Source organism: Mobula hypostoma, chromosome 10 (genome assembly GCF_963921235.1).
Source record: "Mobula hypostoma chromosome 10, sMobHyp1.1, whole genome shotgun sequence".
Classification (NCBI taxonomy): Eukaryota; Metazoa; Chordata; class Chondrichthyes; order Myliobatiformes; family Myliobatidae; genus Mobula; species Mobula hypostoma.
Genome location: NC_086106.1, coordinates 104,325,086 through 104,340,440, shown reverse-complemented (window position 1 = coordinate 104,340,440; position 15,355 = coordinate 104,325,086). Strand labels below are relative to the sequence as shown.

Here is a 15,355-nt window from a genome sequence, read left to right as displayed (position 1 = left end):
AATTCCATTTTTCTCTATATTTATTTATAATGTATTTCATTGTATTACTGCTATAAAGTTAAGAATTTCACGACTTATGCTGGTGATATTAAACCTGATTCTGATTCCAGTTCTGATTCTTCATCTTTCAAGCTGACCCTGCCATTCAGTATGACTGTGGCTGATCTGCCCAGGCTTCAGCTCCTCTGCTCTTCCACTGCCACCTAATCATAACTCAATTCTCTGATCTTTCAAAAAATCATCTATTTCTTCCTTAAGTACTTCCAGTGATTTTAACCTCCACAACTGTCTGGGGTAGAGAATTGCAGAGCTTCGATGTCCTCTGTGAAAAGAAATTCTTAAGCTCTTCTGGGTTAAACACTGACCCCTGAAACTGTAACTATGTCCCCTCATTCAAAATTCTTCCAGTTGTGGAAAGATCTTGAAATCAGATTCAGAATTAGGTTTATTAACACTGGCATATGTCATGATGTTTGTTGCTTAGTGGGAGCAGTACAGTGCAGTACTTAAAAAGCACTATAAGAAATATATGCTATTAAAAAGGTAGTGCAATGAGAGCAAAAAATAATGAGGTAGTTTTCATGGGTTGGTTCATTGTCCAGAAATCTGTTGGTGGAGGGGAAGAAGCTGTTCCATAAGTGCTGTGTGTGTGCCTTCAGGCTCCTGTACCTCCTTCTCTGATGGTAGTAATGAAAAGAGAGCATGTCTTGGGTGATGGAGGGTCCTTAATGATGGATGCTGACCTTCTGAGGCATCACCTTTTGAAGATATTCCCCCCAGGCTAGTGCTAGCTGGCTAAGTTTACAACTTTCTGAGCTTTTTCCAATCCTGTGCAATGGCATCCCCCTGCTCATACCAAACAATGATGTAACCAGTTATAATGCTGTCAATGATACATCTGCCAGATCTACCTAATAGCTACCTGTTAAGCCTTTTTAAGATCTTGTATGTTTCAATAAGGCCACCCCTAGCTCTTCAAAATTCTAAAGAATGCAGAAGTAACTCTTTTTTAACCATTCACGATAGGATAACCTTCCATCCTGGGAATTAGTCTGGTCTCTTTGGGACTGTTTCCAATGCCAGTATCATCATCATCATCATTATGTACCATATTGTATGATGTAAGTGATCATGGTCACATGACCATGATTGTTCTTGGCAAATTTTTCTGCTGAAGTGGTTTGTCATTGCCTTCTGCAGGGTAGTACCTCTACAAGACGAGTGACCCTAGCCATTATTAATGTTCTACACAGATTGTCCACCTAGCATTAGTGATCATGTAAATAGGACTTATGATATACCACCTGTTTTTGTAAATGTGGAATTCTCTGCCACAGGAAACAGCTAAGGCCAGTTCACTGGCTAGATTTAAGAGGGAGTTAGATATGGCCCTTGTGGCTAAAGGGATCAGGGGGTATGGAGAGAAGGCAGGTACAGGGTTCTGAGTTGATGATCAGCCATGATCATACTGAATGGTGGTGCAGGCTCGAAGGGCTGAATGGCCTACTCCTGCACCTATTTTCTATGTTTCTGTGTTTCTATGTTCCCATGGCTTTCTGTGACCCTGACTGGGGAGGCTAAACAGGTCTACCAAGAGGGACCTGCAGGCTAGTGGAAGGAAGGAGTGCCTTACACCTCCTTTAGTAGAGAGACATCTCCACCTCGCTACCCATAATGCCAGTATACTTTTTCTTAAACAAGGCGACCAAAACTGTTCAAGAGTTCAAGAGAACCCTTGCAAATACTCTGTACAATTGTAACAATACATCTATTTTTTAAATTCATTCCCTCCAGCAATAAAATTGAATATGCTATTGCCACCTACTCTCACATTGTGTTTCATACACAAGAATACCTAGCACTGACTTTACCCACTGGAAAGTCATGCTGACAGCTGCCAACAACTTAATTACTTATCATGTGAAAGGAACAACACTTCAACTACAATCAAGGAGTGTGTTACAAAAATGTTTGATGTCACTGTTTCCAGGAAAGATTCCAGAGTGAATCCTGATCCAAGCATTTTTAGTGGAGGTGGTGTGTTTTTTTCACAAAAGTGAACATAAATGTGCTAGCATTATAAAACAACATTTGAAGGAGACACACACAAACTGCTGGAGGAACTCAGCAGGCCAGGTAGCGTCTATAGGAATGAGTAAACAGTTGATGTTTCAGGCTGAGTCCTGATGAACAGTATCAGCCCAAAACTTCAGCTGTTCACCTTTTCCATAGATGCTGCCTGGCCTGCTGATTTCCTCCAGCATCTTGTGTGTGTTGCCAGTCTGTGCAAGGTTTGAGCTGGTGATTCTTGCGTCAGTTTGAATTACCTCCTACTAAATGACATCTTTTGGAGTGTTTTTGCATGAATTAAATGGTAACATTGTGTGAAATGTGTTTCTGTAATTCTAAACTTTTGCTTAATGAACAGTATTTGGTTACTTATATTTGCTGTCATCCTTAACTCCTTCTGCAGCTTGAGACTCTAGCATGTATTTATTCTTCTCCCTGTGACTAATATTGAAGGCACAATCCAATCGCTTTTCTGTTGCTGTCAACACTCTTGTACAACACTGAGCTCTGCACTCAGTCTTCTCTAGGTCCTGAGCTGGTTTTGTTCTCCGTTGCCCATTCTCCAGTTTCCTATTTGTTTTTGTCCTCCGGGCTTCTCCCATACCTCACCCAGCTCGATAAGCCAAAAACATTCTATACAGGTGGATTTATTGATTTTAGCACTCATGGGTAAACCACCTTTGCAATTTCACTGCAGAGAGTTATGGACACAGCTCAGCACATCTTGGAAACCATTCTCTACTCCTGCACTTTTCACTGCCTTGGTAAAGCAGACAATATAATCAGAGTCCTCACTTACCCTAGACTTTCTCTCTTTTCCTCTATTTGTTGGATGGAATGTACAGAAGCCTGAAAGCATGTACCAGCAGACTTAAGATTATCCCCTTTCCCACTGGTATATAGGACTATTGAATGGTCTCCTAGTATGGTAAGATGGACTGCTGACCTCACAATCTACTTTGTTATGATCTTGCATCTTATGTCCTCATTCACTTTCTCCAAATCCACTTTATTCTGCATTCTGTTATTGTTTAATCTTGTACTGTTTCAATGCCCTGTGTGAATGGATTACAAGTTTTTCACTGTACCTCAGTATGTGATAATAACTGACCAATTTATCTAGTAATGCCACTTCCTGATGTTATACTGAGTGAACAGTTTGATATTGGTTAACTATTAATGAAAACGCAATACTCCTTCTGACATTTCTGCTTTCGAGAATCTCCCCTAACTTCATGATAATATCTAAACTGTTGAAGTTTTTCCAACCTGCTGGACATTGGCCTGCAGAAGATTTCCCAGTTGTTCCACCAGCTCACTGAAGGTGGGCCTTTCTCCAGGCTCTTCATGCCAGCAGTCTAACATTGTCTGATAGCTGGAACAGAAACATAGTGAGCGTATTAGTTCAAAATCGATAAACTGCAAATGCTGGAAATCTGAAATAAAAACAGAAAAAGCTGTAAACACCTTGCCAATCAGTCAGTACCTGTGAACCGGAATTAAGGTTGTGCAACAAATGCTTTGGTTTCAATTTCTGGAATCTAGGCATTGGTAGGAAAATCACATTTTATTAACCATCCTTATTTGACCTTGAACAGAGTGTTTTGCAAAGACTGTTTCAGAGGGACTTCAAAGGATAAACCACTTTGGTAGATTTGGTGTGTCCAGAGTCAGAGGCCAGGCCAGGATAGCAAATTTCCCTTCCAAAGCGACATTGATGAATGAAGATGATTTGTTAACAATCTATTGGTTATTGTCTGGAACACAGTACAAGCCCTCTTTCTCCCCCATTGAATTCCAGATTATTAATCTGAAGTTAAATTCTACAGTTGCCATGGTAGGATTATCAGTCCAGGCCTTTCGATTATTTATCAATATTTTAATCATTGGACTTCACTGAAAACAGTAGAAACCCAGAGAGAACTCCAAAGTCTTGCAGAAATTTGGGATAGTTCTCAAACAGAACTGAACCTAAATTCAATGGTAATTGCATTTAATTTGTACAAGCCAGTTTCAGTTCTGTAAAGCTTTTGAGGGCATGTACTTGTGTTGAATTGTTTCTTTCTAGATATTTCTATTAGTGTTTAACTGGCCCAATACCTAAAAATATAATCATTTACCATTTCAATTCTACTCCCCATTCCTATTCCGACATGTCAGTCCATGGCCTCTTCCATTGCCACGATGAAGCCACACTCAGGTTGGAGGAGCAATACCTTATGTTCCATTTTGGTAGCCTCCAACCTGATGGCATGAACACGATTTCTCGAACTTCTGGTAATAGCCCCCCCTCCTCTACTTCATCATTCCCCATTCCTGTTTTCTTCTCACACCTTCCTTTTTTATCTGCCCCATCACCTCCTTCTGGTGTTCCTCCCCCTTCCCTTTGTTCCATGATCTTCTGTCCTCTCCTATCAGATTCACCTCTCCAACCCTTTATCTCTTTCACCTATCAACTTTTCAGCTCTTCACTTCAGCTCCTATCCTCTCCTGGTTTCACCTATCACCTGCCACATTGTACTTCTTCCTTCCCTCCCCATGCCTTCTTATTCTGACTTTTCCCCTTCCTTTCCAGTCCTGGTCTCGGCCTGAAATGTCAACTGTTTACCCTTTTCCAAAGATGCTGCCTGCTCTGCCGATTTCCTCAAGCATTTTGTGTGTGTTGCTTTGGATTTCCAACATCTGCAGATTTTATCGTGTTCATAATCATTTACTATTTCACTTTTTTTTGTTGGTTGCGTGATTTGTTTTTTTTGCGTGTGTGGGGTGGGTTTGATATTTTTCTTTGAACAAGTTCCTTGGTTTTCATTGCTTCGTGGCTCTCTGCGGGGAAGATGAATGTCAGGGTTGTATACTGGATACATACTTTGATAATGAATGTACTTTGAATCATGTCTAAATTAGCAATGGGACTGCATAATTGAGCCATCATGATGTATATAGGCAAACTAATTCATCTGCACGTACTGTACATCTATTGGGCCTGCATAACGGAATTTCTGGCGATGAACTGACACCATGATCCACTGTCTACAAGGTCAATGCAAAGTCTAGTTCAGAGATCAGAGAAAACATCTTGCATATTGGAATTGGTAAGACAGAAATTTCACCCATTTCACAATTTTTTATTGACTCTGGGATAATTCCTCATGCATGTGGAGGTGCATGGAGAGCATATGTCCTGGAACCAGCAGAATGCAGAAGCACCATGATGGTCTGAGAAGTTGGGAATATATAGGATAAAGCCAAAACAAAGAAAATTAAAACATGAAATCAAAGAACTAAATAGTCCCTTCAAGAATGGCAACCGACCCCTTTCCAAACAATTTCAGACTCAAAATCACAAGGATCTCACCAGTAATCATTGGTTTCAGTGAGGTTTCCAAGAGCACTTTGGTCTATGTTCTAGGGAGAGGGGAAAGGTAAGTTCAGAATGTCTCAGACTTCTCTTTGAACTGTTAGATTAGGAGTGGCTATAGTGCAATTTTAGTTTTTATCTATGAGGCACAAACTTAGTAGAGTTGGGATCACTTACAATTTACTTGAATTATATTCTAGTAAAAGAAAATTTTAAAAAATGCAGATGTTGAAAATCTGAGATGAAACCAGAAAATGATGGAAATGCTCAGCAGTTCAGGCAGCACCTGTGGATAAAAAGATGGAGATACGATTTCAGGTTGAGAGCGCATTTTTCAAATTACTGCATTTTTCCCATGAATGCTGCCTGACCTAGTGAGTATTTTGAGCATTTTCTGAAATTATGTTATAGTTATGCACTCCTGGTTTCTAGGCCCAGAATTTATTTAAATATTTTCAGTACTGGAACACCTATATGGTTCTTCAAAAGCAAGACTAGATTTTTTTCCATTTTATTTGTTATTATTTATGTTTGGAATAGAAGCCAAGGAGAACAGTTCACTTTATTTAAAAAAAAGCATTAGTTTAGTAGCGAAATCTTACACTTCTGGTGTGGAATATTCAGGAGGTTTCATCCTTGTCCCTTCTTTTAATCTGTGGCAGAATTCTTCATCTATCTGGACCCCTGGATATGGAGAGGCACCTGTAGCAGAGAGAACAATATAGTGACTTTCCCACCAATGTTCTCATGTTCATTAACTCTAAAAGTACTGGTTGTCCTCCGATACTTGTCTAAATTGAGACTCAATGCTGACCATTAGCAGTGTGCTTGAACGCCAGGATATAAAGTGAAACTCAGTATAACTTTTTGTCTTGCTTCTTTCAGTACCAATTATATCTATCCTTTCTATTATCCCTAAGCAAATCTATGGACATAATACAGGTCAGAGATTGAATTTAAAACTTCATCCTGATCTGTTAGAGTACACCATCGTTGTGCCGTAGAGCATGAAAATTGGCCTTTCAGCCGTTAGTCCAGGCTGACCAAGATTCCCATCTTACCTGATCACATTTGCCACCATATTGCCCATACCTAAACCTTTTCCTATCTAAGCAACACACATCAAAGTTGCTGGTGAACGCAGCAGGCCAAGCAGCATCTCTAGGAAGAGGTGCAGTCGACGTTTCAGGCCGAGACCCTTCGTCAGGACTAACTGAAGGAAGAGTGAGTAAGGGATTTGAAAGCTGGAGGGGGAGGGGGAGATGCAAAATGATAGGAGAAGACAGGAGGGGGAGGGATAGAGCCGAGAGCTGGACAGGTGATAGGCAAAAGGGGATACGAGAGGATCATGGGACAGGAGGTCCGGGAAGAAAGATGGGGGGGGGTGACCCAGAGGATGGGCAAGAGGTATATTCAGAGGGACAGAGGGAGAAAAAGGAGAGTGAGAGAAAGAATGTGTGCATAAAAATGAGTAACAGATGGGGTACGAGGGGGAGGTGGGGCCTAGCGGAAGTTAGAGAAGTCGATGTTCATGCCATCAGGTTGGAGGCTTTTCATTCTAGGACGAGGGAGATGTCTTCATTTTTTAAAGAAAGGGGCTTCCCTTCCTCCACTATCAACTCTGCTCTTAAAGGCATCTCCCCCATTTCACGTACATCTGCTCTCACTCCATCCTCCCACCACCCCACTAGGAATAGGGTTCCCCTGGTCCTCACCTACCACCCCACCAGCCTCCGGGTCCAACATATTATTCTCCGTAACTTCCGCCACCTCCAACGGGATCCCACCACTAAGCACATCTTTCCCTCCCCCCCTCTCTCTGCATTCCGCAGGGATCGCTCCCTACACAACTCCCTTGTCCATTCGTCCCCCCATCCCTCCCCACTGATCTCCCTCCTGGCACTTATCCGTGTAAGCAGAACAAGTGCTACACATGCCCTTACACTTCCTCCCTTACCACCATTCAGGGCCCCAAACAGTCCTTCCAGGTGAGGCATCACTTCACCTGTGAGTCGACTGGGGTGATATACTGCGTCCGGTGCTCCCGATGTGGCCTTTTATATATTGGTGAGACCCAACGCAGACTGGGAGACCACTTTGCTGAACATCTACGCTCTGTCCGCCAGAGAAAGCAGGATCTCCCAGTGGCCACACATTTTAATTCCACATCCCATTCCCATTCTGACATGTCTATCCACGGCCTCCTCTACTGTAAAGATGAAGCCACACTCAGGTTGGAGGAACAACACCTTATATTCCGTCTGGGTAGCCTCCAACCTGATGGCATGAACATTGACTTCTCTAACTTCCGCTAGGCCCCACCTCCCCCTCGTACCCCATCTGTTACTCATTTTTATGCACACATTCTTTCTCTCACTCTCCTTTTTCTCCCTCTGTCCCTCTGAATATACCTCTTGCCCATCCTCTGGGTCACCCCCCCCCTGTCTTTCTTCCCGGACCTCCTGTCCCATGATCCTCTCGTATCCCCTTTTGCCTATCACCTGTCCAGCTCTCGGCTCTATCCCTCCCCCTCCTGTCTTCTCCTATCATTTTGCATCTCCCCCTCCCCCTCCAGCTTTCAAATCCCTTACTCACTCTTCCTTCAGTTAGTCCTGACGAAGGGTCTCGGCCTGAAACGTCGACTGCACCTCTTCCTAGAGATGCTGCTTGGCCTGCTGCGTTCATCAGCAACTTTGATGTGTGTTGCTTGAATTTCCAGCATCTGCAGAATTCCTGTTGTTTGCCTTTTCCTATCTATGTACCTTTCCTAATATCTTTCAAATGGTGTTAATGTATCTGTTTCAACCACTTCCTCTGTCAGTTTATTCCATACGCCTACCACTCTATGGGTGAGAGGGGGTAGATTTAGTAAGAACCCCTCAGATTCCTACTATATCTCTTCCCTCTCACCTTAAACCTATGCCCTCAAGTTCTTGGTACCCCAACACTGTGAAAAGACTATATGCATGAAAATCTATCAACTCCTATTGATTTTTCCATGGGATATTATTTTCAGAACTTCTTTGGCAACCTGTAAGAACAGCATCCTTAAACAATTCAATGAAAGTTGTATGGAACTGAAAGAGAAATGGCAGCAGAGTCTCTCTCATCATCACATTTCCACCAGGAATAAAATTGAGGAATTTCCAACAAAATATTCATTTTAATTCTAAAATTGAAATGACATTTTGAGAGTGCTTGGAGAGAATTGAGAAGATTCTGTGATGATTTTTCTTCTTAATCATCTATAACATTTAAGAAGACTTGCAGGAGGTTGTTAGGCATAAGTAATTAATAAATCTATGAAGCTGTGACTAACTGCCACGAGTTAATGATTGATTTTACATGGGTGGTTCTTTCCTCCTCCAACATAAAATAATGTACTCATGAAATTATCATTTAAATTATCCAGATAATAGACATTAACCTGCTCTTTAATACATTGCTATTAGTTAAAAAAAGGCAGTGGAATGATACTGTAGAAACAAGTATAACTTTTCATTGTTGCAGAGTCAATGTTTTTAGCAACATTACATGTCAACTGAGAGAGAGGCAGCTTTCTGCATTTCCAATCTGAATCACAAAATAAAACAAATACTTCTGAACTAGATAACACAGACATAAGAGATCGCTGCAGGTTCTGGAATCTGCTGGAGGAACTCAATGGGTTGAGTGGCGTCTGTAAGGCTGAATCAGAATGAAAAGTGGAGAGGAAGAGAGGCAGTATAGAGAGGAGTGGGACAGCGGCAAGACAGGGACCAGCAGGTCGTCAGTGGTGAGGGATAATGGGCAGATCAAACCAAATTGGGGAAGGAGACGGACAGAGGCAAGTGGATGATAGATAACGGGAGATTAAAAAAGGGGCAGATGGAACCAAGTGAATACTGACAATGAGGCTCACTGAACATGAGAAAAATGTATCAAGGACAGGTACCTATGATGTTGAACTGTGAAAATTTACCTGTTGCAGAGGATTTATGGGCTATGAACTCCAGCCTCACTTTACCTAAGCAGAGATGTTGGTGGTACAGCATTTAAACTATTATTCCATAGGCCTCTGGAATTAATTAAATTTAGTTAAATATTTTGTAATTAATAAGCCAGTGAGTCATCAGTAATGTTAGCTGTAAAACTATGGGAATTTTTGTAAGCCAATCTAGAAAACTAGTTTTCATTAGGGAAGGAAATCAAGCAACCTTTGTTGGCGTGGCCTATGTTTGATTCTGGAGACATCAGTATAGTTGACCCTGAAACAGTCTAGCAAGCCACTTGCTACAACAAGTACTGGTCTTGACAAGAGAAAATTTGCAGATGCTGGAAATCCAAGCAACACATACAAAATGCTGGAGGAACTCAGCAGGCCAGGCAGCACCTATGGAAAAAGAGTAAACAGTTGACGTTTTGGGCTGAGACCCTTCATCAGAACTGGGGAAAAAGGACGAGAAGTCAGAGTAAGAAGGTGGGGGGAGGGGCAGAAGAAACACAAAGTGATAGGTGAAACCGGGAAGGGGGGATTGGTGAAGTAAAGAGCTGGGAAGTTGATTGGTGAAAGAGATAAAGGGCTGGAGAAGGGGGAATATGATAGAAGAAGACAGAAGGCGATGGAAGAAAGGGAAGGGTGAAGAGCACCAGAGGGAGGTGATGGGCAGGTAAGGAGATAAGGTGAGAGAGGGAAATCGGAATGGGGAATGGTGGGAGGGGGTGGCATTACTGGAAGTTCAAGAAATAAGTGTTCATGCCATCAGGTTGGAGGCTACTCTGACGGAATATAAAGTGTTGCTCCTCCAACCTGAGTGTGGCCTCATTGCGGCAGTATAGGAGGCCGTGGACAGATATGTTAGAATGGGAATCTCCCAGTGGCCACCCATTTTAATTCCACTTCTCATTCCCAAAATATTATATTATTTCCATTGAAATTGGACTAGTGGATTATGATCTCTTGCATACTTCACATATTTAAATTAATTTCCTTCACCCTTTATTTTCAGAGGTTTTAATGCTTGTTAAACTAGTAAAGAAATAAATCAAATATAAAATATTAAGTATTACAGCATTACTATTTAAGGATCAACATTAGAACACATTTTGCTTTATTTTACATTTTAGAATTTTTCCACCAGCCTGTTTCTAAACCTGGACACAATCATAATTGTCTCACTGTTCTTCCACGTACTGTTTCTACAACAACAAACACACTCCCACTTCACTTCCTGAGATTAAGTTTCCATCATTTGTAATTGCAACAGCCAAAGAGAGAAAAGGGAGTGATTAATCGGTGATAAGAGGCCAACTGAATATATGATTAAAATAATACGCAAGTTTCCTTTTTGAAACCTAAATCAACAAGATAAGGAAATTGAATTATTATGCTTTGAAAACTAATCTTATATTTATCTAGGATCTATTGTGCAAAGAGCCCATCCCCTGGCAGAGAGATGGACTGATCCGTAATAGCTTTCTCTCCATTTGTAAGGCATAGGTCAGTTATTTGACTATGTTCTCAGGTGGCTGGATCGTGCTGCTCCTGTATCTCTAGAGAAATGCAAGCATCACATCTGGATTTTACCTTATCCAGCATGCTAAACATTTACATCTTCCACCATAATAATTTCAGTGTGCACTAGCTACTCATAAATGATTCTTTGAAAGTATTTCTAAAGCCACCATCTCTCCCAGCCCGAAGACCAGGAGCAGGCACAAGCCAATATAGCCACTTTTCAGATTCCCTCCAAATTTCAACTCAAAAACATATTAGTGCTCTTCTAACGGCAAAACTTTGGCTTTACCATTATCACAAGGTCCATAGGTGTTCAAGAGGGCAATTCACACCAGTTCATCAAGGGCAGTTTGGGATGGACCTTAAGTTGTAGCCTGGAGAGTGGCACCCATATCCCCTGTCCCATGAGTGGCATCCATATCCCATGAAAGAGTAACATGGATTTGAATGATAGGATTATGCTTAGAGTGCACTGACTGCTTTGTTGTGCAGCCTCACATGTATGCTTGTAATTGTACTTGTGTCTCATGATATTGTTGTCCTAACCTATTTAAAGTGGAAGATGGACAATTATATCAGAAAATAGTAAAGTATTTGCATGCATGTTAACCAGCTATTTTCAAATCAATTAACAGCTTCTGTAGCTTTTACAATGGTTGGTGTCCGTCTCAATACCATGTGATAACTGAAACATCAATATGGTAAAGATACAGGTTTGACTCTTCTCCCTACAGATTTCATTAACACATATCAATCTGTAGTGAAATTCCATCTCTTGTTAATGGAATTAAAGTTTGATCAAAAATGCTTAAAGCTGAGTTTGGAATTGATTAATAAAAGTGTCATTAATTGGTTAAACTTCACAGTTTCATAATTGGTTGGAACGACTTACCTTGTCATTAAAATTGAAATAAAAGATAGCATGGGTGTACCATATTAAGGATAACTGGATGGAGAGGAATGCCCATAACGGAACCTGCCTGATTTTCCATCCATTAGAGATGTGGATGGAATTGTCCTTGACTGAGTTTCCTATATGTACTATCCAGGTAAAAACTTCTGCCAAGTGTATCAAAAGAAAAATCTGGCCTTAACTCTCTTTTCCTAGCAATGAATAGCCTGTTGGAGGAAATCGGTGGGAGATACAGTATGCAGCAGCTAGAAATAAATTGTCAAGGTTTCAGATCAAAATCCTGCAAACAGGGAGGATTTCATCCTGCAGATTGTGGCATGTACAGTTTCTCGTGTCGTCACTATCCTTGCATTTTTTTTTCAAAGCAAACTGTGTTATTTTATAAATTTGTTCTGTACAGAATTTTCTGGTCATGTTTATCTCAAGAAAATGATGACCAAAATGCAGTTTGACTTGAACATACAGTACATAGCAAATATTTAAATCTTATTGCTGTTTGAGAGAAGTGGTACAGAATAATATATGAGGCAATGGCCTTCATGCACAAGAAACCATTCATTCTATAACTTTCAGCACAATGCAACTATTTCTAAAGCTTCCATTCTTTATAAGATGAAGGAGTAAACTGTGGGATATACTTTGGTTAAATTAAGACAACCTATTCTATTGGTATGCTGTGATAAGGAAATGCTGTTTGCATATTGCATGAAAATTAATTAGATTTGGAAAGTACTTGTGACCAGGAGCCAATTTGGTGGTTTTCATTCCTCAATCTGTTTTTGGCTATTTACATACCTTGCCTAGACGTCATTGTTCATTATATTTAAATATTATCCTTCTCAAATAATAATAACACTTAATGTGAAGCTAGTTTTTAAAATTGTGACTATATTGTGAGTTCAAACATTTCACAACAAAAGTAATGAAGGAATGAAAATCTTTGTGGTGTCTACAACACCTTTTTAAAAAATTCTTCAATGGTATTTGGAATTCACAGCTAATATGAGCATTCATTACCTTCAGCTTCAAATGTATTTAATTAATGTAATAATTAACTTTAATTTTAGTATCTTGGTAGTATTTAGATTTCAATATCTGAATTACTTCTCCAATCACATAATCAATGTGAAACTGTATAATTTTTAACAGAAAAATGTTAGCTTTAACCTGAATTCTAAGGGATTTTTCCTTCAATCTTTGTCGAGAGAAGATGGCATCAGTATTCATACAACACTGACACTGGTCACTGAAGAAGATCTATTTACTGTTAAGGTTGGTAATGATCATGGATGAAAACAATTTGAAACATTATAGCGATTATTATATAGCAACTGTTGGACATTGTAATGCAAATGGAGTGAATGAGTTAGTCAAAATATCAGCTAGAATTAACTCAATGTATCTGAAGGCAGAAAAGTAACTGAATTAACAGTTCCAAGGAAAGGTCATTGACCTGAAATGATAACTCCACTTTTCTCTTTTTGCTTGACCAACTGCATTTTATCAGACATCCCACCTCTCCCAGAAGTTCCGGGACTCTCCCGCATATTAATAGTGGCTCCCTGATGCCCGCAAATTATATACAATATCACGGAAATCAATTATTTTGAGAGCGAGCGAGCGAGAGAAAGCAAGAGAGAGCGCGAGAGCGACCACGAGATAGTGTGCGCAAGAGAGAAAGCAAGCGAGAGCGTGTGAGTGAGAGAGAAAAAGCAAGCGAGAGAGAGAGAGAGCGCGAGAGCAAGCCGGCGAGCGCGCGCCATGGCAGAGTGTTTCAAAAAAATATAAAACGTACGTCACCCCAGACTACACTAAAGTGTACCCCTGCCTAATAGGGGTCAAAAATAATGACAGTGTTGCTCACTGCACTGTTTGCAACAGTGACTTTCTATTGTCCATGGTGGGTTAAGACTGTAAAAGACATGTTGAGGTGAGTTTATCAGGTGTCATTCGTTCATTTGCATAGTTAATGTTATTTAAACCAGCTGGCTAGCTGCTAAGGAGCTACTCTATTGCAGACATCCCACCTCTCCTGGAAGTCTCCCGCAAATTAATGATGCTACCTCCCTGAAATGAGTTTTTGCAGGGTGGGATGTCTGTTTTATGATTTATTTTTTAAGTAGCCTGAGTGCCTTCAGTAAACTAGGAAAGGTAAGGACTGTTTGGAGAATTGCAGAAGTCAAAAAGTAACAGAGAAAAAAATTAAACTGAATTCATGGGGAGTAGCAGAATCTCAACAGACACAGAATAGCCTCAGTTTGTGACTTTCAAGTTGAGTTCCAGGCCAACAAGCAAAATGTGATTTACTGGGCTTTGGAAAGAAAGACAGAAGCAATGAACATGATGTTTTGATTAATCCTCAGAACCAGTAACTTAAACTGCCCATAATCAAAGCCAGAAATCAATATCTCAAAGTATATCTCATAAACATATCATCAATTTATATAGAAAAACAATCATATCAGGAGCATTTCCCCCACATTTCAGAGCTTTATCTGTCTTAAAATTAAAAAAACTGCACACAATTGAAAGGAAGAACATTTGTGATTGCCCTGGCACTGGACTGGTAGTATTCAGTGCTTAACTTCTGGTTCCATTGATATTAATGGAGTGGAATACGCAGAGGTAAATGCAAACAATGGCTAATATTTCTGAACATGCTTGGTAATACTGATCAATATTTAATATTACAAGTAAAATTATAAAGATTCTCAAGATGCCTTTTTCAGTATGCACATAAACAAAGGAAGATCTCTACCCTTTTAACACTACGGCTGTGTATTTTATTAATATTTTGAAAAATCTTTCATCTGAAATAGAACAGTACAGCACATTACAGGCCCTTCGGCCCATGATGGTGTGCTGACATTTTAACCTACTCCAAGATCAACCTAATGATACCCTCCCACATAGCCCTCCATTTTTCTATGTCATCTATGTGCCTATGTGAGAGACTCTTGAATGTCCCTAATGTATCGACCCTTACCACTTCACCTGGCTGTGTGTTCCGCAAACCCACTACTCACTGTGTTAAAAAAACCTGCCTCTGACATCTTCCCTATACTTTCTCCAATCAGTTTAAAATTATGCCCTCTTGTGTTAGCCATTTCCACCCTAGGAAAAAGAGACTTGTTGTCCACTCTGTCTCTGTCTTTTTCCATTTTATACCACGCAACAGTTCTCAATTGGGATTTAGCAATTAATCTCAAAGTCACAGATACTGAATTCTACAAAAGGATAAATGAATGAAATCACATCTTTGAAAAAACAATAAGAGCAAATTTCCCAAAGCTATGGAGAACAAAATTTAACACACTCACATTAATCTTTGTTAATCTCATAACCTAATTTTCCAGGAATGATACTTTACATAATTAATGGAATAGTTTTTGAGTCCATGCATTATTATTGCTAGTGCCTAAGCTGATTCTTTAAAAATATTGCAATCTGCATAAATAGAATATATACACAATATCAAGTGAATCTCAGTAAATCCTTGGAGGATTTAGCTATGCTT

The 15,355-nt window shown here is 40.1% G+C and overlaps 1 protein-coding gene across 2 annotated transcripts in view; it reads right to left on the bottom strand.

Moving 5' to 3' along the window:
• The window catches only part of kdrl (kinase insert domain receptor like), a 220,621-nt gene that overhangs the window by 25,465 nt on the left and 179,801 nt on the right, over nt 1–15,355 (bottom strand). For both annotated transcript variants that reach the window (XM_063060960.1, XM_063060961.1), the window contains exons 25-26: nt 6,031–6,130; nt 3,340–3,445 (exon numbers count right to left, since the gene is read on the bottom strand). In XM_063060960.1, the coding sequence (XP_062917030.1) occupies nt 3,340–3,445; nt 6,031–6,130 (206 nt within the window). The remainder of the gene's footprint in view (nt 1–3,339; nt 3,446–6,030; nt 6,131–15,355) is intronic.